The 25,204-nt window shown below is 35.5% G+C and overlaps 3 protein-coding genes across 3 annotated transcripts; 1 reads left to right on the forward strand and 2 right to left on the reverse strand.

The window, feature by feature from the left end:
* Positions 1-12,139: 12,139 nt before the first annotated feature.
* Positions 12,140-16,174, reverse strand: LOC122308020 (protein FAR-RED IMPAIRED RESPONSE 1-like). The gene is made up of 6 exons (XM_043121170.1): positions 16,031-16,174; positions 15,718-15,846; positions 13,363-15,630; positions 13,151-13,240; positions 12,961-13,038; positions 12,140-12,856 (listed from the first exon to the last, which is right to left on the reverse strand). The coding sequence occupies exons 3-6, from the start codon at positions 14,581-14,583 to the stop codon at positions 12,812-12,814; spliced, it is 1,434 nt and encodes a 477-aa protein (XP_042977104.1). The 5' UTR covers positions 14,584-15,630; positions 15,718-15,846; positions 16,031-16,174; the 3' UTR covers positions 12,140-12,811.
* LOC122306244 (protein FAR1-RELATED SEQUENCE 5-like) lies at positions 14,644-16,105 on the reverse strand. The gene is made up of 3 exons (XM_043118679.1): positions 16,031-16,105; positions 15,718-15,846; positions 14,644-15,630 (listed from the first exon to the last, which is right to left on the reverse strand). The coding sequence occupies exons 1-3, from the start codon at positions 16,103-16,105 to the stop codon at positions 14,644-14,646; spliced, it is 1,191 nt and encodes a 396-aa protein (XP_042974613.1).
* Positions 16,175-17,396: 1,222 nt separating the features above from the next.
* On the forward strand, positions 17,397-24,798 carry LOC122307526 (protein ALTERED PHOSPHATE STARVATION RESPONSE 1-like). The gene is made up of 6 exons (XM_043120447.1): positions 17,397-17,553; positions 17,809-19,634; positions 19,806-19,883; positions 20,329-20,543; positions 23,537-23,760; positions 23,862-24,798. The coding sequence occupies exons 2-6, from the start codon at positions 18,617-18,619 to the stop codon at positions 24,514-24,516; spliced, it is 2,190 nt and encodes a 729-aa protein (XP_042976381.1). The 5' UTR covers positions 17,397-17,553; positions 17,809-18,616; the 3' UTR covers positions 24,517-24,798.
* Positions 24,799-25,204: the final 406 nt, after the last annotated feature.

Consider the following 25,204-nt stretch of genomic DNA (forward strand, 5'->3'; position numbering starts at 1 on the left):
ATTTTTAATTTTTTTTAATTTCAAATTTTCAATTTTTATATCTAACTATTATCTATTTACTATAGTTTTTTAAAATTCTAAATTAACACAAAATTTAATGTAATTTTTTCAAATTTCAAAATAAAAATATTATACTTTATAATATTTTTATTTAATATTTTCTCTTTTTTTATAAAAATTTAATCAAAAAATTTAATTTAAAATATTTTATTATTATTTATAAAATGATAAAATATTCCAAATATAAAATGGAGGCCAATGTGACACTCTTCAATATCCTTTCTACAAATCAATATTTTTATTTTTTATATAAATAATATATTAATAATGGTAAACGAAAAAGACAGACGGGTTTTAAAAGAGACATTTGGACAGAGCGGCCTTTAATTATTGTTTAATTAGTTATTGGCTTATTCTTTTAGTTGATACACTTCTGTCCTATCATTTTCATTACGTAGTTAAGCTTAATATTAATTATTAATTAATGAAAATGACTAATAAAGAATTTTCCGAATCCTAAGCATATCTTCAAATGATCCTTATAATGATGATTCTTTCAAATTTTTATCAAAATTTAAGGTCTCCTTTGTATAGACACTTCAATTAGATAAAATATTTTTATTTAAAATTAAATAAAATATTTATTATAATATAATTTTTTAATATTAATTTTATTTTAAAATTTGAAAAAGTTGAATTATTTATAATATTTTATGTGTAAATTTTAAAAAATTATAATAATTATATAAAATGAGATGAGATGAAATGAAAGGAAATACGTAAGTCTTACTGTATTTAAAATAATATTATATTTCTCATTTTTTGTATCTATCTTCTAGTACTACTTATTTTCAAGTTTGAAAACATCAAATTTACATAAAAACTCAAAGAGAATCAAAATATTAGGTCTCAAAATTAATGAGTAGAGTTTTTTTCTTTTTTTTTAAACTGGGAAGCATATGGAAGGAATAAAGGTGATTATATATCTAGTTTGAATATAATTTTACTTAACATTTCACGCACCATGTATTACATATTTTTTCTTTTTTTTTTTCTTTTTTTAGTAAATATATAATATATAGATGATGAGTAAAATAAGTATTCAATTAGTTTAGTAAAAATAAAATTAAAATAATATAAATTAAAATTAAAATATATATAATATATAATGTGAGACGGTAAATAACAAAGCCAATAGCTCCCACCTCGTTCATGTGAGACACCTGAGGCCACGTATAGATCCATGTACAAATGTCTGTGGTGATGAGTTTATAAAGGGATGACCTCATCATGCATCATGTTGGCTGCATGAAAAACACAACGTACAATCTCTTTTTCCGAGTCGTTGGAGGGATGTTTGAGCTGTGCAGTGTATAAATATTGTGTAGTTTAAAAAAAATATATATGAAATATATATTAAAAAAATTAATTTTTAAATATTAGATATCATTTTAAAAAAAAAAATAGATAATATTTATATAATACACGACTGTATCTAATATCGTCTATTATTATTGCAGCCTCTGCTTGCTCATTGAGTCATTAATATACATACATGATAAGAGAGAGAAAGAGGAAGGTGTCAACACTCTGCATAAAATTAAAGCTAAATTTTTATGTACACCAGGTGTTTGGTCGAAGATTCAGAGGAGCAAGGTATTTTGATTTTAGTGAGCTGCAATAATTGGTGTTTCCTACCACCTTAAAAGCAGAGATAGAGGAGAGGGGCCCCCGCTGATGGCTCTATAAACGACACTACTACAGTCCCTCGTCCCATCGATTCCGATTTTCCACTGCATATTTTATGGGCAAAACTGAAGGCAGGCACATCATGCACTCATCAGACATATCATTGGGTGGCAATTACATGGTCTGCGTCATCAAATTTATATATATACATATATATATATATATACAAATTAACGAATGATGTTACTCATTATTTTTTTATTATTTTTTAATTATATAACGTGATATTAAATAATTAAAAATTATTTATTATATTTCACATGTACACTTATCATTTAATGCCATATCATAATAAAATAAGAAAATGATAAAAAAATAATGATAAATAGATTTTTTTATATTTCAATACATGGTATTTTACCTTTTCTTAGAGATTGAGGAAAAGAAATAATTTTCATTTGGATACTGAGGTGATTTTAGATGATTTGAGTTGACATGTAAATAATAGTATTTTGTAAGTTTTATTAAAATATATTTAAAAATAAATCGGTTGAGATGTGTGTTTGAATGTAAATAATAATCATCTGCCTTGTTTGATTATATATATGAAATGAGATAAAAGTTAAAAGTTAAATAAAATATTGTTAAAATATAATTTTTTAATATTATTTTTGTTCAAGTAGCTCTATAGCCACAGACGTGCCAAATGCAAAAAAATTTGTTTTTTTAATGTATTTTTTAAATATTTTTGAATATTTAAAAAAATAAAAAAGTCACAATATTATTAAAAAACACTACTTTAATCACTTTAAAAAAATGGAGTTGTTAAGATCTCCAGTCTGGATTCCCATTTGTGGGACTAACATTTCTCTTTTTGTTGGAATTTAAAAAAGATTGAATTGTTTATTATATTTTATATAGAGTTTGAGAAAGTAATAATAATTATATAAAATTAGATCAGATGAAATGATTTGAACCATATTGCTTCTTGACTGTGTTAGAATAGCTAGCTAGCTAGCTGTTGTGACTCTTTTTTTATTTTTTTTTTTAAGAAAGAACAATTTCATTAGTCAAGAAAAAGTTATTACAAACATCTATCAAACTAGATGACTTGAGAAAGAAAATCTGAAAAATAATCCCCCACCACATTTCAAGTGTGTCAACATTCTAAGCATGCCTAGCTAGTCTATGAACCACCTCATTGCCTAACCTACTAACATGCTAGAATTTGTGTTCATGAAACAAAACCAACAGCTTCCTTATTTCTATCATTAAAATATCAAGTCTTAATGAAAGCCCAACATCATCTTGAAGATCCTGAATAAAAAATAAGCAATCACTTTCAACAATAATCTTCTGAATTCTCATGTTAGCACATAGTCAAAGGCCTCTGAAAATTGCTAACAATTCAATATCTTCACCTCTACAACCTCATTCTCGACTTTGCTTGCTGCCATGATGATCTGCCCATTTTCATCTCTTAAAACAACCCCAATACCTACTTTATGCAAATCACAAAACATGGCTCTATCTACATTTAGTTTTAGAAAACCTAGTTCAGGAAGCTTCTAGCTACAGAAATTTTTTAACCCACTACCAATAGCCTTTTGAATTGCAGCAAACTCTTGCTTTTAAGGATAAAGCATGATCAACAACTTATCGAGGCTCAATGAGAATCTACTCATTCACTAACTTGTTTCTCCTAAACCAAAATCCCTAAGCTAACAGAAAGAGCACAACCATCTCTTCATCTCTTCCAAGTTCATGTATTCTCATGGCCATATCCATTACCGACATCTCCCCTTCTATCTCACTAATCATAGGAAATATGCTACTCTAGTATTTATGAATGTAAGAGTAATACAATAAAGCATGAGACAGAGCTTCAACACTTGCATTGCAGAAATAACAAGTATCTTGAATCAGAACCTTCCTTTTTTTAATATTGGACAAAGTAGGGAGAATTTATTTACATGCTTTCCAAGCTAAAATCTTAACTTTATGTGGGATCCTCATCTTCCAAATAGTTTTTCTTTTGCCTTGTAGCAGAAGAACACAACCCAACATTGGCTTGCTGCTATCTAATCATTCTATATAGTATATGCACTTCTCACACTAAAAAGACCAATCCTTTCATGTGCCCAAATCCACCTATATGGTTGTCCATCTAGAGCAATAATAATCTTTAGAATGTCATAGGCAACTTTTGGATTGAAGAGAGTTCTAACCTTGTCCACATTCCACCATCTTGTATTACTATCAATAATAGTATCAGACCATAGCTTTGTAATTTTACCATTACCAATCCACCACAACATCATTTGAGAAGCCATTTCTTTGTTGTCCATAATCCTCTCCATATGAACGAGGGATTATGGCCCAACCTAGAATCAAAGAATGAAACTTGTGGGAAGTATTTAGCCTTAGACATTTTATGAAGCAAAGAGTTTTCAGCCTGCAAGATCCTCCATCCTTGTTTAGCTAGAAGAGACATATTAAACATATGCAAATCCTTAAATATCAATCATCCTTTAGCCTTTGTTTCATACATCCTCTCCCAACAAGTCCAATGAATCCTCCTCTCATTCTTTTTCTGACCCCAACAAAAACTTACCATCATAGCCTCTAGCTCTTTACAAAAATTCATTGGAAAAAAAAAAAAAAAAAAAACAACTCATTGAATAGGTAAGGATAGAGAGGGCTACAACTTTTATCAAAATTTCCTTGCCCCCTTGTGACAAAAGTTGTTCTTTCTAGCTTTGTAATTTGTACCACACTTTCTGTTTAATATTTGCAAAAACCCTTCTTTTTAATCTACCAATCATAACTAAAAGGCCTAGATACTTTTCTTTTCATGTTGTTGAGCATTAGAGATCCCCCCATCCGCAAAATACTTTTCCTCACTTCTACATAAACATTACTAGAGAAAACCAAAGAAGTTTCTCTTTATTTATCTTCTGTCTTAATGCATTTTTATAGGTATCCAATAGCCTTTGAACCACTCTATTCTAATCAACATCTGCCTTACAAAAAATCAAACTATCATTACAAATAACAGATAATTAATCTAAGGAGCTCTTCTACAGACTTAAATGCCTTTCAACTCTTTATCTATCTCAGCCTTCTTCAATAAAGAAATCAAGCCCTCTGTACATAACAAAAACAAATAAGGGGAGAGAGTATCTCCTTGTCTCAAGCCCCTACTAGGAACAATTGGTCACTTTGGCTTACCATTACTCAACACAGAGAAAGTCACAGTGGTCACTCATTTCATAATCATATCAACCAATTTTTTTCTCAAATCCCAGCTTAGTCATAACAGTTTCTAGGAAATACCATTCAACATGGTTATAAGGTTTACTCATATCTAATTTAAGAGACGTATAGTCTTGTTTACCACATTTCTTATATTTCAAACAATGAATTAATTCATAAACAATAAGAACATTGTATGTGATAAGACAATTAGATACAAAAGCACTTTAAGATTCTGAAATTATGGCAGGAATTAGCACTCTCTTCAATCTATTAGCAAGCATCTTTGAAGTCAGTTTACGTGACTCTTTGATTGTGTTTCTTTTGTTGTTCTCCTTCGATGTCGTTATCAACGTAGGAATTGAAAATTGAATCTCTATGGCAAAACCTAACGGTCTTTCTACCTCAAGCAGCTTTTACTAAAAACTATAGACTAGGTTTAATTATTAGTTTATTTGCCTTCTGCTCAAAATTGAATATACCACATTATAAAACTGTATCACTTGGATTCGTTAATAACTATAAAGGCAACTAGCATTCATTACGAGGAAACTTTTATTCTCTTATCAAATCCTTAATTAATTACTCGCGTTTCTTGCATTTATTGCAAATCCATGTCGATTATTGATATATATATATATATATATATATGAATAATATTATTTATCATTTATTTTTTATTATTTTTTTATTATTTTATGATATAATCGTAAATGATTAGAGGTTATTTATTATATTTTATTTATAAATTTATATGATACCATGTTACGAGATGGTAAGAGAATAATTAAAAAAAGAATGACGAATAGATGAGAGAGAGAGAGAGAGAGAGAGAGGTGGTTTGGGCTTAAAAGACCTGCATCGAACACATGAACTCCTCGAACTCAACATCCACTTTCTTCCATTGAGCTTTGAATGGGAAGAAAGAGGGTAGAAGCCTGGATCAATGTAATTATTGTTCAAAGTTGTTGAAACAAATTGATTGGGCTTAGTAGGAGTTAAACCCGGAGCCCAATGGACTATGAGGCTAGATTCTTCTTTTGGTTTGGGAATTATGGTTCGTTAGAACAGAATCGGAACTGGCTCCAACATTTGGACCTCTGCTTCGACATGGACCGGAGCCAGAATAAAATATTGACAGCGGATAATCTATTAGATTAGCTTTTACTTTTTTAAATATTAAATTTGAGAGGATATTCCAATAAATTTTAAGTTTAGGTTATATTTTCGGTTATGATTTTGTATTGCGTTAGCTTCAACGATTTATTGGCTTTTACTTGCCCCCAACATAAGTCATATAACAGATCTATTCATTATCTATTTTCTCATTATTCTATGATGTGGTATTATATGATTGGAGATGATGATCTGACAATAGATGATTAGTTCACAAGTGAAATATAATAAATAATCTCTAATTATCTAATATCACATCATGAGATGATGAGAATTAAAATGATGAGTAGCATTACTCTAAATCATAAAAGGTATGACTCGTATGAAAAAAATGTACTTTTTCATGATAGGCTTAATTTTGTTTTAGGACTCCATGCCCTAAATTTATATTTAACATTAGTCATTGTAAATTCTACTCTACACTATATCAATGGTGATCATAAAAGGCCCAAAAGTCCTTTCTAGAGGTTTGGGACGGAGTGATCTCCTATCTCTATTGCTTTTCCTTGTATGTTTAGAAGAATTAAGAACTTCATTGAGAAGGAGGCTAAGCAAGAGAGGTAACAATATCACAAGAAACTCGCTTTCCTTTATATAATACATGAGCTTTGGAAACAGACGAGTTTTCGACTTTGGTAGAACCTTCAAGCAGGAAGTTGCGAGATGGGGATAAAAGTTGTAGCTCGAGCAATTCTCACTTATGAAATCCTTCATATTAAATACTAGGGCGTGACGGCTTGCTTTTGGTAGGGCACCCAAATAGATGATGTTCAAAAATTAATGCATTGAGTTAGCTTGGAGAAGATGTATCTTTCCTATATATATAGGAAAGTATATAATAATTTTTGGGCGAGCTATATTAACTAAACGTTTAACATTTAAAATTCTGCATTCACATTCTTAAAACTATTAAATTGAGAGAATTTTTCTTTAAATTACTCGAGTTGCACTTTCAAGCTGCGAGAAACTTCTTACCTAGAACATGTAAGCTCTTAGAATTAATCACAACTTTGATTTTGCAATGATGAAGAAAATAGTTCTACATACGTTATATTCATGGTCACAAGATGAAATCTGAGGTTGTGTGAACAGTAATAAACAAATATTAAAATTCTGGCCTCCATCCATGTAAATCAAGCCTGTGAAAAGCATCCATGTTAGTATCATAACTCTATATATAATTGAGGACATTCAACTTCTGTGGGAAAGTTTGCGCTCCAATGGATTGATCCGTGTTTGAAGAGAAGACAATGAGTAGGCGCACGAGTTGGGTAGCCTTTGCAAAATCTGTGGGATCATGTGATGATTTGATGGCATTATGCATCCACCCTTTATTTACCAAAATGTATTTGTGGATTAGATGGTGTAAATTGGATGGAATGAATGGAAGCCTTCCATTTAAAAATAAAAAATAAAAAATAAAAAAAGAGGATTGGCATGAATGAATAAAAGCAGGATATAAATTATTATTCTCACAACATGAATGCCACGACCTTAAAAGTAGAAAGCAACAAGAATGGGAGAAACAAGATGCTGTCTCTATTTTTGGGTAAATGCTAATTTATATTAAATATAGAGAAGATTACAAAGAATGGGATTAATTCCTACTTTGTGGAGGAGCAACCCCAAGTAAATCGGTACAAGAGGAAAAAGACACTGCAATGTCTAGACCAGACAAAAAACAGGACATTAGTTTGACAGAAAAGGGATATCGAGGCTCCTTTCCTTCCTTAGATACCGTTTATGTTGGGTAAATGTTATGTACTATTATTGAAAAAGAATCTAGTTTATTATTAAAAAATTATTTTTTTAATATATATTTCATATTTACACACGACTTTTAAAATAAATATTTTGTACTTACATACTTTATAATTATAAATATCATTTATTTAAAAGATTAAGGGCAAGCAAAGGTTAATTGCCGGGGAGGTTCTTGCATCCCTTCTTGTTCCCCAATTCTTTATACGGCCTAAAGATGGAAGAAAGGGCACTTTGGCATCCAAGCATTTCAAGGATATGATTAAAGTTGAAATAGGTAAATCCTGATTAGGGTGCTTTTGCCCTTTCCCTTTATCTTTATTTGGGAAAAGACAAATGACAAGCAAAAGCGTTTGACGGGCAGCTCATTTTAAGTCTATGGCATCCATAAAAAATTACAGCCACATTTGAGATAGATTAGCCTTCCCTGCCAATCCACCTATGTTCATACCCCCACATCCATAAACGTGTGTCATCTGCTTATCTCATACCCCCTTTCTCAATCTCTTCTTCCAATTTCATGTTTTTTGAACAAATTTGTTAGAAAAATCTTCTTGTTGGGCTTTTCTGCTTAGGTAATCCGGATCTCTGTACTCATCAAACAATGAACTTCAACAAAGTGGCGGTTCTGTTCTGTTCTGTTCACCCAGATTCCATGACATGGGTGGCTTCTCTCCCAAACTGAATTAAGATTAAAGAACATTATACTGAAATATTCAATCAAGGCTCATCAAGATTTTAAAATAAACAGGTTAATGAAATAAAACCAAGAACATTATATCCAGACAATCAATGAATTCATGATCTTTTGATGGAAAACAAAAAAGAATTGTGGCCTTACTGCACATCCGAGTCCCACTCTCCCTGTCCCATTACCACTGCAAATTGGTGTTGAAACCTGGCAAAATGTAGTACTGTTAGCTGTCACAAATCACAATTACCAAAAGGCATTTGCTACTACTTTTTACTCTTTTTTTTTTCTTTTCCTTTTCTGGTGCAGGAATTAGAAAAGGAAAAAACTCTGAATGCAGGCGCGTAGCGGACGAAATTGCGCACTAACGCTGACGTGGCTAAATGAAACGGGGCGTTTAAGGTCTTTTAAAACTGTTCGGATTAAATGAAACGGGCCCGTTTCATTGAAGCGGGAAGATGAAAATGGATTTCACCAAAATCCCTTTTCCATTTCGTGCCCGAAGCCCTTTTCCATTTCGAACTGCCAAAATCTTCTGTGTTTTCCAGTCCCCCGTCTGCAACCCCTCACCGAACCCCTCAGATGCCATCAATCTCCCCCCAAACTCACTTTCGACCGAGCGGCTGTAATACTCTGAACAAACCTGGTGGTTTGTTCTTCGAGAGCGTGATCTGATCGTGGACTCCGTGGTGCAGATCCGAGGCTCACGAAACCCTAGCCTTGAATAATAGGTGTCTCTCTCGTTCTCTCTCGCTTGATGGAATCTTTAATGACACTTTGTTTTCCTTAAATCATACATATATGTTGAATAATTTCTGCACCAATCCCTTTTCCATTTCATGCCCTTTTCCTCTCTTTTGATCTCCCTACACTTTCGACCTGCCAAAATCGTCTCTGTTTTCGAGTCTTCCGTCTGCAACCCCTTTAAGATTGTGAGATGACAGATACAGAATATGGAGTCCTTATGTTCAAGCCTCTTTAAGATTTGATAAAAACAGTGCTAGTTGTATATTTTATATTTTTACTTTGACTAAAATTGGTTGATAAGGTTAATAAAGGGTATGACACAGGACAGTTGATCCTTGGTTGGTGCCTTTGGTGGAAGTTAAATAGTATGAATCCCTTTCTTCCTAGGAAAGAGATTAGTAGAGTAGGTAGCTTAGTGAATTAATCATAAAATAGAATTCTGGGCCTTGAAAACAATGAAAAGTGATTTAATTGATGATATAGAAAAGTTTCTTGGTTCAGTTCTCCACCTTGATGATAGAAAAAAGGATTAATCTTGGTTATCCAAGTATGTTGTTAGAGGCAGTGTTCTATTTTGTGCATGGCTTAGTATGATTGTTGCCAAAAAAGATAATTTTATATCCGAGATTTAAACCCATTTTCGTTTGGCTTGAGCTCTCTTTGTGCCTTAACGTGGGATTACATATTTTATAAGAGGCAACTGCATCATTCCTCTTACGTATTTTGAGCATTGATGTAGGAATGTGATTGATGGTAAGTTTTTCCCTTTTTAAGGGAATTGGACAATGGACAAGTTGAAGACAAATTTTTTATTTAGCACTTAGATTTCCAAATACTTAATCAAGGTATCAACTCTTGTTAGAGTGGTATGCTTCGACTGCTTTACTCAGCTGTTCTTTTCTTCTATTCCATGATTGTCTTTTTGTTCTGATCTGTTATGTATTGGTTTTTTCCTTTTATGCATTGTGATATGACTTCGGAGATGTTGCAAGTGGGCTTGTGTAGGGAGGGCTACGTGTTTAGTTTATAATTTTGGAACCTAGTATTTTTATGGAAGGTTTTTTTAATCGGTAAGCAAAATTTTATTGATCAAACGAATAAGCAAGAGCCCAAGTATACGGGACATATACAAGAGCAATGCCTAAGCGTGCTAGTTTAGAGATACAAGGAATTTATGCTGCTAGGCACACAATGAAAATCAATTACAACCTCGGTGAAGGGAGTACAGTACTGAAAAATAGATTTCATTGCCCATACATTGATCGCACTGGATCTTTGAAACTTCTTTCGTTCCTCTCCCTTCAAGTATACCATCTTAAACATATTATGGGTACAATCTTTCAAATTGAGGCGATCTGAGAGTTACCCTGAATGGCTTAATGAAAAGCTATGGATAACATGAAATTTCAGTTTATGTTTTTGTGAAATGACATTAAGGCTCTTATTACCCTTACACATATGTAGAAAGTCCATGTATGAGCTTCCTCTTGTAATAATATATTTCGGGCAGGACCAACTTGGTTGATCCTTTTATATTAGGCCCATTGTGTCAACTTGAATCCCCCATGTTGTCTAAAGAAAAGGTTTCAAGTGAAGATTCTTCATCTTCACTTGAAACTCATACTTCCAATATCATGCCAACGTGCATTTGTGGGTCAGCCGCAAAACTTAGAACATCGAATACGCTGAGGAATCCGGGTCTATCATTCTTTGGGTGTTCAAAATATAATACGAAGGTACGAATAACGTGAATTACAAAGCTTTGCATTTGGGTTTGAGACAGAACAGTATATGTTAATTTTAAATGTATTGTTTATTTGTTTATACAGGGGTTACCCCACTGCAACTATTTCAAATGGGCAGATAGACGTCATGAGATAGATAAAGAAATTAAAAACATTGATTTTCAGATGTCTAGGAAGGAGGAATAGTTGATTGAAACTCCGGCAGCTCTTCGTCAAATTGAGGAAGAAGTTCGATCACGAGAGGAAGAGTTCAGACAAACCAAGGAAGAGGTTCAAAATGCCATGAAAGAGGTTCGAATTGCATTGGAACAAGTTCGAAGTGCCTTGGAAGAGGTTCGAGAAATAGAGGCTGAAATTGTCAAGAGGGAGTCCGTAGTCCGGCGTCAATGCAAACTTCTAAGGGTGTATTGTATAATTTGTATTATATTTTATTTGTACTTTATACGAGCACAGTGAATATCCTCTTATCGTAAAACTTAGTGTATAATTTTGAGGACTTGGAGACTTTCTGCTTTAGAACTGAAATTTGGATACTCCAATATGTACAAGAACTAGAGTTCCGAATTTTGAGGACTTGGGACAACAAAACTGAACATTGGCTAGTGATCCACCTCTAATGTTATATCTGATTGTGTACTTGCTGGCTAGTGAAAATTTGTGTGAAAAGAACTTCTGGTTTTGTATTGTATGATTGTGCATCTTGTGATTATAGTGCTTGCAGTTTCCAGAATTTTGTGGATATAATCGAGGCATAATATAGTACCTGGAACAGCTCATAATAGTGGCAAAATTCCAGCACGTTATACAGGTCAAAGATGCTGAAATATGGCCAGGGTTACAGGTCAAAGCGAAATAGGAGAGGTTGCCCAGATTGGTCCAAAAAACAACCTGCATATGTGTTTTTGTCTCCTAACACCCAAAATAGAATCTGTGTGAATTAGTGAAGACTCAATAGAAAATTTGTGTGAATTGTTTATGACTCAAAATAATATAATGCATCACGCCTACCCTTTTATTCTGGACCAAAATATGAACGTAAATGTCTCAGAACATATGTATTGCACCTGAATCCATGTCGGCCCCTGAACTAAGTACCAATTCACAAAATTGCCTAAACAAGAAATAATATAAATCCTATCCACCCATCATATTACATAAAATATTTACACCATCCCTATGGGTTCCAGGCATCAAAAAACTGCCTAACAAACCCCATTATATATCCATACATCTGTACATATAAATTCAACCAAAATCTTAATGCCACACATCAAAAAATAACCACTGTCACATATCTCCTAGCTTGACCCATCTTCTGGTTTTTTGTACTGTAACACTGCAACTGTCCAGCCATCCCAAAACCAACATATGTACACCCCATTAATATCTTGTGCAAGTCTAGCTCCACGCATCTTGCAATACAAAATCTGTTTGGCCATGTATGAAACAATGAGCTGATCCAACCCACATAATTACACAAAAAAATCTGTGGCGGCTACTTTTGTACAAAACTCTTGTTCATCTACCATTGCTGAACTGAAATGGGAACACCAAAAATCAAGTGACAAGAATAAACAATAAAAAAATGCCCAAGTATTAGTACCCATAAGGTAACTACATATTTCATTATAAAAACATTATAAAAAAACTCGAATAAGCGTGAAAAAGATTTCGTCTTCCCAAAATAGTAGGCCGTGCATTTGAGATACAAACCCCATGATGGCCAGATTTATTCCCACCGGTGTGTCTAACGCAAGCTATCCGGCTGGGTTCCATCCACCCCAATGGGCATCTGTGAGATATAATATTTTATCTTTTATCAAACCAACATATAATGGCAATATCCAAATGATAAAAACAGAAAATAAAAACATCAATTTAAATGAGAATATTTACACTTTCTTGAGTCTCATTCACGGCTAATCCATACTCGGAGGCACTAAAGTCCAACACCTCGGTAGTGTTGTGAGGCAGCTATCAAGAAATACAAAAAATGTTAGATCAAAGTCTTTCCAAGGTAATATATAATTTCGAAAATTATATTACTCCATCTCCTATAAGCTTCCATCAATATTTATAATATTACCTGAAATGGGACATCTTGTTGTCTCCCAATATCTGTTTGCCCAAATAAGTTCCTACACGTTCCAACAACTTCTCCTTCTAGTCCATGCGGCTACAAAGTACAAAAAAAATACAACCTATTATTTATTGAATAAAATATTTCGCTAGTTTACAATTAAATGAACAAATAGAAGCTGGTCTATTGTACGTCATCCCTATCATATTTCAGTGTACCTGTTTACGTTTTCCTTTCTGACTACCTTTCTTTGTCGTGGATTTCACCCGCTCAATCATTGATTTTTTTCTGAGAGACGGCGGTCTGCCTTTTCCCCTCACCACATGGGGACTCAGTGCTTTCTTCGAACTTGCTTCAGTCGTTGTATCGAGTGCAGACCTTACAACCTTCGACGGTGTGAGAGTGCTGTGGTAGCTTAAGTTCATTTCTTCTAGCTTGCGTAGCATATCCTCAGTGTGGTCATCACATGATGCTGCATTTGTGGGTACTTCGTAGCACATCTTGATGATTCGTGAATATCTCAAAACTTCAGGCCTCTGATCAACTTCGTCATAACTACTTCGTATAAGCGTGTAAGTCCGTTTCCTGTCTTTCCTCCATCGATCTAGTATGTACTTATTTGGAATCGATCGGACTTTGTTAACTCTCAAAATGCCCAAGACATGTCTACACAAAATCCCTCTCATCTCAAATAAGGCACAGGAACACTTCACTTCGCACTCGGCCTCATTAATGTGTGTTGTGTGGGTCACCTCTTTAATGAAACCATCGACATTCACTTCATCTTCTACATGGTAAGTTGCAATTACATCATCCTTTCGGTGAAGAGTTGGAAGAGTTGCAAGCATCCCTATCACTTCTTTCTGAACTTCTCTGAATTTATTGCAAGTATAAATGTCTTGAAAAATCTTCTCAAGTGGAGAGGGAGAGACGAGGGGAATCGTGAAATTGAATGAGTGGAAGTCTGCAGCACTTTCATTCTCAATCTTCTTCCTCAAGGCATTATCGAACTGATCGACAAACTCTTTCAAGTTTGTCTTAGCATGCACGTAGCCATCGAAAAACGCATTCATGCTCTCGCTTCGTTGAGTTGTACTCATTCCAGCCCAAAAAACTTCTTTCATGAACACTGGTGCCCAATACGTACGTTCATCGTATAAACTCTTCAACCAAGCATTCTCCTGCAAGTTATACTTCATAATGAACACCTCCCAAGACACCTCAAACTCCTCTATTGTGTGAGAGTCATATACACAATTTAGCAACTGACTCTTCAACCCGGTGTTGTATGCACTGTGTGAACCTAGCTTCTCAGGAATTTTTTTCAATATGTGCCAGAAACAAAATCTGTGCCGGCTATTTGGAAAGACGAGATTTATTGCATTTTTCATGGCTCTATCTTGGTCTGTGATAATAGCCTTGGGAGCTTCACCATCCATACAGTTCAACCAAGTATGAAACAACCATGTAAACGTTTCTGTATCCTCGCTCAAAATTAATCATGCCCCCAGCAAAATTGACTGGCCATGGTGGTTTACACCAACAAATGGTGCAAACGGCATCCCATATTTGTTTGTCAAATACGTCGTGTCGAATGTCACGACATCTCCGAAATATTTGTAGGCTGCCCTACTTCGGGCATCTGCCCAGAATACATTCCTCAACCGCCTGTCATCATCCATATCCATGAGTGAAAAGAACCCGTCATTCTTATATTGCATCCGAGCAAAATACTCACGGAGGGCTCCAGCGCCACCTTTCCCAAGTCGAAGGTGCCGTGCCTTGTCAATATAGTTACAACAGTCTTTTTCATTGAAAGGGAGGTTTTCAAACCCACTCGCTTCTTGCACAAGAGAGGCAAAACTCTTGTTCATTCTGATCCCAGCTTGATCATTTATATCTAACACCCTCTTATCAGACTCGCTGACTTCTCTATTACAGCGAAAGAACCTCGACTTCTGTGGACTTAGGCCGTGATTATGGGTATTGTTAACACTCGACAACATCAACACCCCTTTTCCAAATAAGGCATTTATCCTTGCCTTACAATCTGTCTTTGATGTCGGACGTGGTCTTGCGACATTAGACGTACGGTTCCGTGCCTTCCCACCACAAGCACAACCCACTGTCACATATCTAACACTCACATCCTCAAACCTATGACTCCTTTGTGTCATTATCCCAAAACCACATTGTTTCCCATACTTTTTGTAGTAAGAAAGTAACTCCTCTTCAGATTGAAACACCATACCCAACTTCGGCTCCTCTACGATTTCGGCCCCTTCAGTATGCAATACATTTGCCGGATCTGGCCCAGATTGGTCCTTTTGATTTGATTCAACAGTATCATGATACGAAGGCATAGACATACTTTTTTCCGTAGACTCAGGTGATATACTTTCAGGCTCAACGGCATGGCTTGAACTTGCAGAGTGTTCCCCAATCGGAGGATTAGTCCTTGAGTGAAATGGGAATATCGGACTTGCCTGCAGTTTACACCCACAAAATGAAGAAAAATTTTTTACACTCGCAATATAAAAATAAGCCCACTATCTAACAAAGGCTCTTATCACCTGACTTGTCCATGTCATTGGGTTGGCATTAGGACACGCCACAGATGGCGGTAACCATGGATGTGGAATTGGTGGATTGCTTGTATGCATATAATTTGACAAATCCGGATAAAATTGTATTGGTATCGCCTAAACATTTAAAACAAAAATGATTATGAATGACAGATATAGAGAATATTGCCCACTGGTCTATTGATAGTAAGAGGCTGTTGCACACAATGCCCAAGAATGGTCTTGTGGCAACTACTTCCCAAGACCAGTGATGATAATAAAAAAAAGTACGGAATTTAACCATTCACAAATATGTATGTACCTGCGTTGATGGATTTGTTGCATGTTCTTCGGTAGGAGGTGTAGTAGAAGATGCATACTCCTTCCCTTTCCCCATCTAGAGAATATTGAAATTCATATCATATAAATTTATTTAAAAGATATACAAAATAATGTTATATCTTTTGCAAATTGCACCCAATCCTCTCTATATTCAAACCATAACACAAAAATCACAACAAATATTCATTGTGTATTCATATCAGGAAAATGCTACACTGAAATCGGAACCCCAAAAAATTCTATATTACAAAAATATTAAAAATACAAGATGTCAAAATTTGTTTTAAATTCAAATCAAATTATTTCACATTCTATCGGAACCCATGTGATTCTAGTCTCAATTTATTATTCTCAATTGGGAGAGGCTTCCAGTTGAGAATGCTAAACACAAGTTCTCTCCAAATGACCAAAACTTATCAAAAACTGAAAAGTTTCCAGCCACCCCGTGGTGGCCAAGGTTTCACCATAGACCCCTATATGACATTTATTAGCAAAATGGATTTTTCGACATGCATAGATGACAATAAAACAACTTTTCATATAATTTATAGGGGTCTAAGCTCAATTCGGGTTGGAGTTCACTCTCTATTTGTCACTCTCTGTTTCTCGACTCCTTTCCTTTATCTGGACTATTTTTTCTTCTAAACCAAAATCAATAACACTTTATCAGGGAACGAAAAAACCATCTCCTTATGCAACAACAAAAAATTACTAAAAACTTACATGCTTGTTCTAAAAAAATCACTAAACTAAAAATGAGGAACCTTGCACTTTTCGAGAGGACGACGGGCCTTGCACTTCAGATTGCACTTTTCGGAATGCCAAATGTAAAACAGAAAATGAGGAACCCAAGACACCTCTGTAATGGCAGAAAATGTAGCAAAACAGAGACTGACGAGATGAAATACAGAAAATGATAGATGAAAATATAGAATGAGATAGGAGTTGGTCGCGCGAGTTAAACTGTTGGAAAATATAACTAACAGTCACCTCGGAGGAGGCTGTCGGAGAGGAGCCGGTCGCAAAAGAGGCCGGTCGTAGAGGAGGCCGGTCGCACATTACCCAGAACTGCAAGCCACGGTTGGATGACTTCGGTAACGTGCTTCGGAAGCTGGACAGTGGAAACGTGCTTCGGAAGCTTTACGCTTCCCTCCCTTTTCTGAATCAGTTTTGTATTTTTTTTTTTTTTTAATGACCGGCCACATCAACATTGGTGCGCAGTTGCATCCGCGGCGCGCCTGCGTGTAGAAGAACTGATTAGAAAAAGAAACCCAATCACCCCCAAGAACCGGATTCTATAAAGGAGCCGTTAGAGAGTCCGTCCCTCGGGAAAACCTAATGCCAAACATGTCAGCCAAACCCTCCTTTTTCCAATGAAAACGGGTATTCTTGTCTGACAGCTCTCACCCCTTGTGCTCTGTATAAAGCAATGTTTTTCTCTATGGTTTTTATAAGAAAAAAATGAGCTCCACCTTCCGCTTTGCTCCGTAATCCACCACCAAGGTACGGTCCTTGAACAGTAGAAAAGAGAGAGAACCCTTTCTGGACAGAAAAAATCAAGGCCCTCCATCTTTTTTTCCTTTTTACGATTTCATTAATCGTTATAAATGAACTGCAATGAATAAATGGCTCCCATGTTAGACACACATCTCGAGGCTCCTTCTCTGTAGTATTAACAGTAGCTGTAGCAGATTTTTCTCTCTCGCCCTGCATTTCACATTTGCTTTAGTACTAAATATTTATCTTTGATCATTCCAGCACTATGGAAAATCTTGGTCCCAGACTCCCCAAAAGGAAGTTGATACGCTGAGGTTCCCCCCCATTAATTGCTTTCGGTCTGTTCGGGTTTCCGTTAATGGCTTCGATTTTAGGAACCAACTACTTCTCTTGCTTTCTCTGCTTTTCTCTCTCTTTAATGGAAACAACTAGTTCCCTGTTCTTGACGCTGAGCAGTGTGTGAAAGGAAGTCCTACGATTTACTCTTATTTTCACGATCTGGATTTTTCGTTTCTTCTGAACCATGCCATTTCGCCAAGGGGGCTCCTTGTTTCGTGCAGAAGCCATTTGCCTTTTGGTTGTTGGGAAAGGTTGCTCTCTCTTCCTCTGTTCAAGCCCACAAGGTTAGGGTTCGTAGAAAATAAGGGCTCTCTGCGTATGCATTTTCTTGTACTCTTTACTGTAAAAAAGTTTTGAAGATCGTAAGGAAGTGGCTCTGCAAATTACGGTTTGTTTCATCAGGCGAGTTGTCCAAATTTCACTGAAATGTTGGTTGCTAAGCTCTTGGTGGCTCTATTGAACTGAAATTCTTCGTCATTTCGAGGGACTGTTTGTTTACTTGGTAAATATCCCGTGTCCAAATTCTTAGCTTCGTTCAAGCTTTTTTCAATTGGAAATTCAGTTGGTACTGCAGAGAGATGCATTTTGAAGCCTTTGGGAATGGGGATGTCGAGCTGGAAAGTTGAGTCTTTAGGGCTCTTTCTGGTTTTGTTCGTGTGCGTTTTTGTTTATTTTGTGAAATAAGATGAATCAAGTTTGTTGACCCGCATCCCCAAAATTTTGACGAAAAATGGGTTGTGCGAACTCCAAAACTGAGAAAAATGAAGCTCTCCGTCTCTGCAGAGAGCGTATGAGATTCATCAAGCAGGCTATTGATTCAAGGTATTCCCTTGCAGCTGCTCATGTATCTTACATCCAATCCCTCAGAAACATCGGCATTACTCTTCGGCGGTCCGCCGAGGCAGAGATTATAATCGAGTCGTCTCTGTCGACCTCGGATAAGACCCCATCACATTCGTCATACCCGTCTCCTTCTCCGTCACATGTTGCTGATGTCTCGGACTCTCCGTTGCACAATGAGAGCTCCCTTTCTCCGCCCGTGGCGGCTTTGAGTTATATGAGGTCAGGGGGTAGTGCTGCTGTGACTGTTATGGTCAGTCCGAGTGGTGGTAATAGTTTTGTGGATGAGGAATTGATGGCATTTCCATTCCCACCGCCACCTCCACCTCCTCTTGAGTCAGGCTCGTGGGATTTCTTTGACCCCATTGATGGTAGTGAGAGCTTTAGATTTATGGGGCACAGCGGATTGGATATGAATTCAGATGATATGAGTGGATGGAGACACTTCAAGAGCAATGGGGCTAATGAACTTCATGAAGGAACCTTTAAGGCTGGTGGAATCCCCAGTAATATGGCTACTCGAAATAATAGCAATTATGAATCGGTGGAGCATAATGCTCATTTAATTACCTCTAGAGGAGTTGAAGGTTCTGAACAAACGGTTTCTGGTAAAGTCAGCAGGCTAGAATCGGGAGGTAATAATATTAACGGGTCAGCTGAGACTTTGGCAGGTAATGTTCCAGTTGCTCTAGCACAGTCTGGTTCAAAGAGGGAGAAAACCATGGTAGAGAAGGACTTATCTGCGGAAAGAGAGGATCCTTCAGAATTCATTACTCACAGAGCTAAAGATTTTCTTTCGAGCATAAAGGATATAGAGAATCGCTTCTTTCGAGCTTCTGAATCTGGTAGGGAGGTCTCCAGGATGCTAGAGGCAAACACAATCAGGGTTGGATATTCTGAAGCAAAAGGTAGTCATTTTTTTAAATGAGAGAATTGCGTATTATCGCTCAAATAGTGATGTATTGTTTTCTAAATTTGTGTATTCTGTACTGAAAATCCCGTTTATAACTTTGTGGCTCAGATTTTTATGTTACTGAAATGTCTTCTGCTAGCTTCAAATAACAACTAAACTTTCGTAGGGAATTCATCTGCCTTGGCTCTTTTGGGGGCTTTCCATCTTGTTTGCTGCCGTTGGAAAACTGCACTTGCTACTCACGGTAATTTCTAGCTTTTCACCTAGCATAAACAAATTGATTTGCGATTCTATGGTGTTCTTAGGTTTTAGCCGTGGACATTTACATTCTATACAGTTTTAGTCATAATCCTTTAAATGCTAAAGGTCAATCCATTTATTTGGTAAACAATTTTGGCTGTGTTGAACCTTAGAAAAAAATTGGTATGGCAGTCATCTTTAAAGTAGTGGCAAGAAGTTGTATCTATGCTACAAAACATTGCGAGACTCTTTTAGGTAATAGTATATCTTAATAGATTGTTTTGCTTTAGTTTGGGATTTATCGTTTTCAATTAATATGGCCATCATCTGCATAATGTTCAACCTACTAAGACCCGACAGGCTTAATGAAAGGGCAACTTTTGTCATGGGCTACTACATTGCAACATTTCCTGCCCTTGCCTTCATATTCATTTTCCGTGCTTGTGTAGAATCTTCACAAAATTTAACAAAGGTTATTACATGGAAGCGAACAACATCTTCAAGGTCATCCTCATCCAGGATTCCTCTTGCTCCAGCATCAAAAGAAGATAATGATGACAGCAGAAATGATTTTGTTGAAGAATTCTGCATGATTGCTGGAAGCCATTCCTCAACCCTAGACCGGCTATATGCATGGGAGAGAAAACTTTATGATGAAATAAAGGTACTTGGTTGAAGCTACTTTATTCATATAAAAAGTCTAAACATCTTCTTGATCCTCTTGATTATCTGGGATCTGGCAATGCATTGAATGGGGCTTTCTTAAGTAATAAACTTGTCACAATCTCATGATTTGGGCCATAAATGTAAATCTAAAATGAGCCATTTTCAGGGAACTCTATTAACAATAGCATCTTAATAGTCCTCTCAAAATTAAGTGGTTTTATCTTGATTTCAGATCTAGACCACATTCTTGTATCTTGTTTTGGGAAGTTATATCTTTTATTTAGTTTATGAACCACATCCATGTAACTATCAAAAAAAAAAAAAATGAACCACATCCATGACATTCTAGTGTATTATGTCATGTTATTAACTTATACTTCAATGTGATGTAAAAACTAGTCTCAAAACCTGTTAAATATAAAAGATTGTTCATGGAATAATATTTCATTTCCTTTCATGATTAATAGTGTTGTCTTTTCTACATGGACAAAAAGTATAAATATACTTGTTTGTGGAAGAATGCACATGGCATAGATGCCAATTTTGTCAAGTGTTAGATATAATTCTTTGATATTTCGGAGCTTAATGCTTTTTAGTAATTGTCCTGTCCTTCAACTTATGAGAAGCAAAAGAGTCTTGTTTCCATCTTTTTGTATATGAGTTGAAAATATTATTGAAGAAAAGCTATAGGGGTTATACCCAAGTATAGAGGGAGTCTGTAGGAGATGCGCCTAAACCACAAGATAGAAAAGTGCAAGAAAATCCTGAAAGAATCAAAAGAAACATGAGAATTTGTCCGATGATAAAGAGATTTGAGGAAAACAACTCTTAAGTTCTTCCATTATCCTCTTGCAATCCTTAAGCTCTGATAATTTCTTTCCTTCCAAATACACCATGTCAAACATGACAAAATCGTTCTCCATATATTCACCCAACATAGATTTCCAATCTAGCCTTTCTAGCATGCTAGCATATCCATTACCTGTCGAGGCATGGCCCACTGCAGCATGTACATATAGTTATGTTACCTTACAATGAAGTAAAATATGGTGGACCTAAGAGGTCATTGAGAAGGAAATGCGCCGGCTGATTATTTAGCTAAAATGGGTGCTCAAGGTTCAACCTTTGTTTGGAGATCTCTTTTGCATGTTCCAAAGTACCTTAAAGGATTGATTCGAATGGATAAATTGTCCTTGCCTTATCTAAGAGGTCATTGAGTTGTTGCTTTCTTTTTGTTTCCGGTGTTTGGTTTTAGTTTTGGTGAGGATGTTCTTTGTTTCGGCATGTGGAGTTTTGTTTAATCTTTTATGCTTGTTTTGTAATTAAGGTATTCCTCCGCTGTAAGTGAGGGTTTTCTTAATAAATCTGGGAATGGGTCACTCTTGGACATGTGACCCAAAAAAAAAAGAAAAAAGGAAGAAGTAAAATATGGTGAACCATTTCTCTACTTTTTATGCACATACAGCACCAATTAATCATTAAAACACGCCACTTCCTTAGATTATCCAAAGGGAGAATCTTCCTTGATGTTGTCATCCAAACAAAGAAAGCCACATACACGAGCTGTTCAACCGTATTTTCTTACATGGAAAAGATGATCCAAAATTTGTAAAATGATATTTTAATATGATGCCAACTATATTTTGGCACTTGTGAATTTGAGTATCTATGGATTTGAGAGAGAATGTCTACTCAAAGTTCTCATTAGCTGGAGTTTCAAATATGCCAAGAAACCATCACTATCTAACTCAGCAGCTAGATGTCTATATTGTTGATTGATTTGGGACCTTTCTGAAGGCATTCAGTTCTGATGTGTCTGGATAATGTTGTGTACCAGAGTGCTGTTCTTTTTTTGTTTCCGCAGGATTAATGTATCATAAAATGCAGATGGGCCTCTTTGTTTGCTTGTTTGTATTTTAAGAAGGTTGTTAATTTCTTTGTTTGGCTTGCTTTTATGGAGAGCTAGTCGCAAACCCACATGGTGTGTGGTAACAGTTTCAGATATGCAATTCAAAAATAACTCTAAAAATATTTTTATTTTAAATTTTTTTAAAGAAATATAAAATTTTTAGATTCACTTTATACCTTGTACCAGTGAAAACTGAGAAATAAAGCTTAAGAGCCTATCTTTCTGAGCCCTTTTTTTCTACAATATCAAGTAATGAGGTTTTTCATGCCTCTATACTCTTTCTCAAGTGGATTTTTCTCTTCAAAATACATTTTATTTGTCATTTATTAATTTAAGTTTAAATAAATTAGAAATTTAATTGGTTATATTATTCTTCATTTAATAAGTCTAACGTAATGAAATATATGGTTTAATTTTCATATAGTTATAGTATAATAAGATAGTGGATGACGTGGCTTTATAGAAGTAAAGCTCCATGCTATGGAAATGATATGGTATATAGATGCTATTATTGGATTCTAGGACTGGTGCTTCTTTTGGCATCTTTTTGGTTGACTCGTTTGCTAATGGCTGCTGCATTTTGTTGAGGATGTGATTTAGTGCTACCGGGTGGATTGAGCATGGATGTCTAAATGCTACAGTTGGGGAGTTCTAGTTGTGTTGATTCATCTACTGGAAGTGATATGCACTTAACTGTTCTTTCTCTTATCTCTGTAAATGGAGTGGGTTTCATCATTGAAACTAGTTGCTCTGAAATTGTGATGGTTTTTATCTTTGTGGTTTGAAGTAGGTCTGGTCACTGCACTTGCTGATTTTGTTGACCTTGTTTTGTTTGGCCCTGCTGTCAGACTTATTTGTGGGCTGCATTGATACTCTGTTTTGTACTGCTATAGTTTTTTTTATCAATGGAAATCAATTACCCAGTTGGGGGGAGCTCAATGTTGGCTGGCAAACTGGTCCATTTTCAACTTTGGCATCTTCACTTAGGACACTTAAAATGGAACAAAAAGTTCTTAGAAAAAAGCACTTATAAATGATGCAACTCCTTGCTTCTGACTTTTTCACCTTTTGATTCTTGGTAGGCCAGTGAATCTATCAGGAAGGAGTACGATCGGAAGTGTGATCAGCTTAGGCAGCAGTTTGCAAAGGATTGTAGTAGTCCAGTTATTGACAAAACCCGGGCAATTGTGAAGGATCTTCACTCACAAATAAGGGTGGCAATTCACTCTGTTGATTCAATATCGAAGCGAATTGAGAAAATTAGGGATGAAGAGCTGCAACCACAATTGTTAGAGTTGATCATGGGGTAATAAATATTGTTTTCTACACCAAATTTATTCCTAATACTTTTTATTCCATCAGGAGTTTACTCCACACTAATTATGAGTTAACTACGTGACTATGTAGATTGACCAGAATGTGGAAGGCCATGCTTGAATGCCATCATGCACAGTACATCACCATCTCATTGGCATACCATTCAAGGACTTCCGCAGGAACTCCCCAAGGAAATACCCATGTTCAGATAATGTCTCAACTCCTATATGAGACTGAATGCTTTGGCTTAAGTTTTGCCGATTGGATTAACAGTCTCACATCATATGTGGAAGCTCTCAATGGTTGGCTGCAAAACTGCATCCTACAGCCACGAGAACGCTCCAGGGCCAGAAAGCCGTTATCCCCTCGTCGACTTCTGGCACCACCTGTATTTGTTCTCTGTCGTGATTGGTCAGCTGGGCTTAAAGCTTTGCCATCTGATGAACTTAGTAATGCAATCAAAACATTTTTATTGGAGGTTCACCAGTTGATGGAGCAACAAGCTGAACAACCGCAGAAGAAACAGGAACCTACTGATGCAGAAAATGGAGAACCAGAAAGCAAAGAAAATCAAAAGGATGATGATGCTTCTTCCAATTTGTTTAGCATAAAAACAAGTTTGACAAAGATTCTTGATCAGCTGAAAAAGTTTTCGGAGGCTTCATTGAAAATGTATGAAGATATTAGACAGCAAAGTGAAACAGCTCGAATTAGATATTTGAAAGGTGGGCCAACTAGAACATAAAGTTTATGCAATTATCGGAGTTTGTGGTTGGAATTAGATACTTGTAAATTTCATTAAAGTTGCAAAGTACTGGCAGGATCAAGTATTTGGGGAGTTGTGTGAGAGTACCAGTTTGGCTAGATTTTTGGAAGCTCAAGGTGGAAATCCTTAAATTTACGGGTTCGGATAACTTTTTCACACTGGAGTTTATGCTAAAATGTCTACTCACTTTTCTTACAAGCTGATTTGATAAAGGGTAATACACCTTGTTGCCAAAAGATTTACAGGCATGTTGCTTCGCCACTTGGTACCGGGTCATGTTTTCATAAATATGTTTGCCTATTGAAACCAAGAGGTTTTCATAAATGTTTTTTGAGAATGTCATGGTATCCAATTGTTACACTTTCTATTTTGAGACATGTTAAATATTACCTTCTTTTGTTTTTTTCTTTTTTAATTTTTAATTTTTTTTTTTTTTTAACTCTCATTTTCATCTTATTGTATTGAACCTAATGAAATAGGAGTAGGGTGCGGTGCAATATATTTTAGAAAAATGATATGTTCCTTGAGTTTGTTCCTTCAATTTGACCGTTTATGTTTTTTATTTTGTTTTTTAATATTTTTTTAAATTAATAGTTAAAGAAATGATTTTTAATGTATTAGTGATTTTTTTCAATTTTTTAAAAATGTTCGAAATAAAAAGAAAAAA

Source organism: Carya illinoinensis, chromosome 4 (genome assembly GCF_018687715.1).
Source record: "Carya illinoinensis cultivar Pawnee chromosome 4, C.illinoinensisPawnee_v1, whole genome shotgun sequence".
In the NCBI taxonomy this organism is placed as follows: Eukaryota; Viridiplantae; Streptophyta; class Magnoliopsida; order Fagales; family Juglandaceae; genus Carya; species Carya illinoinensis.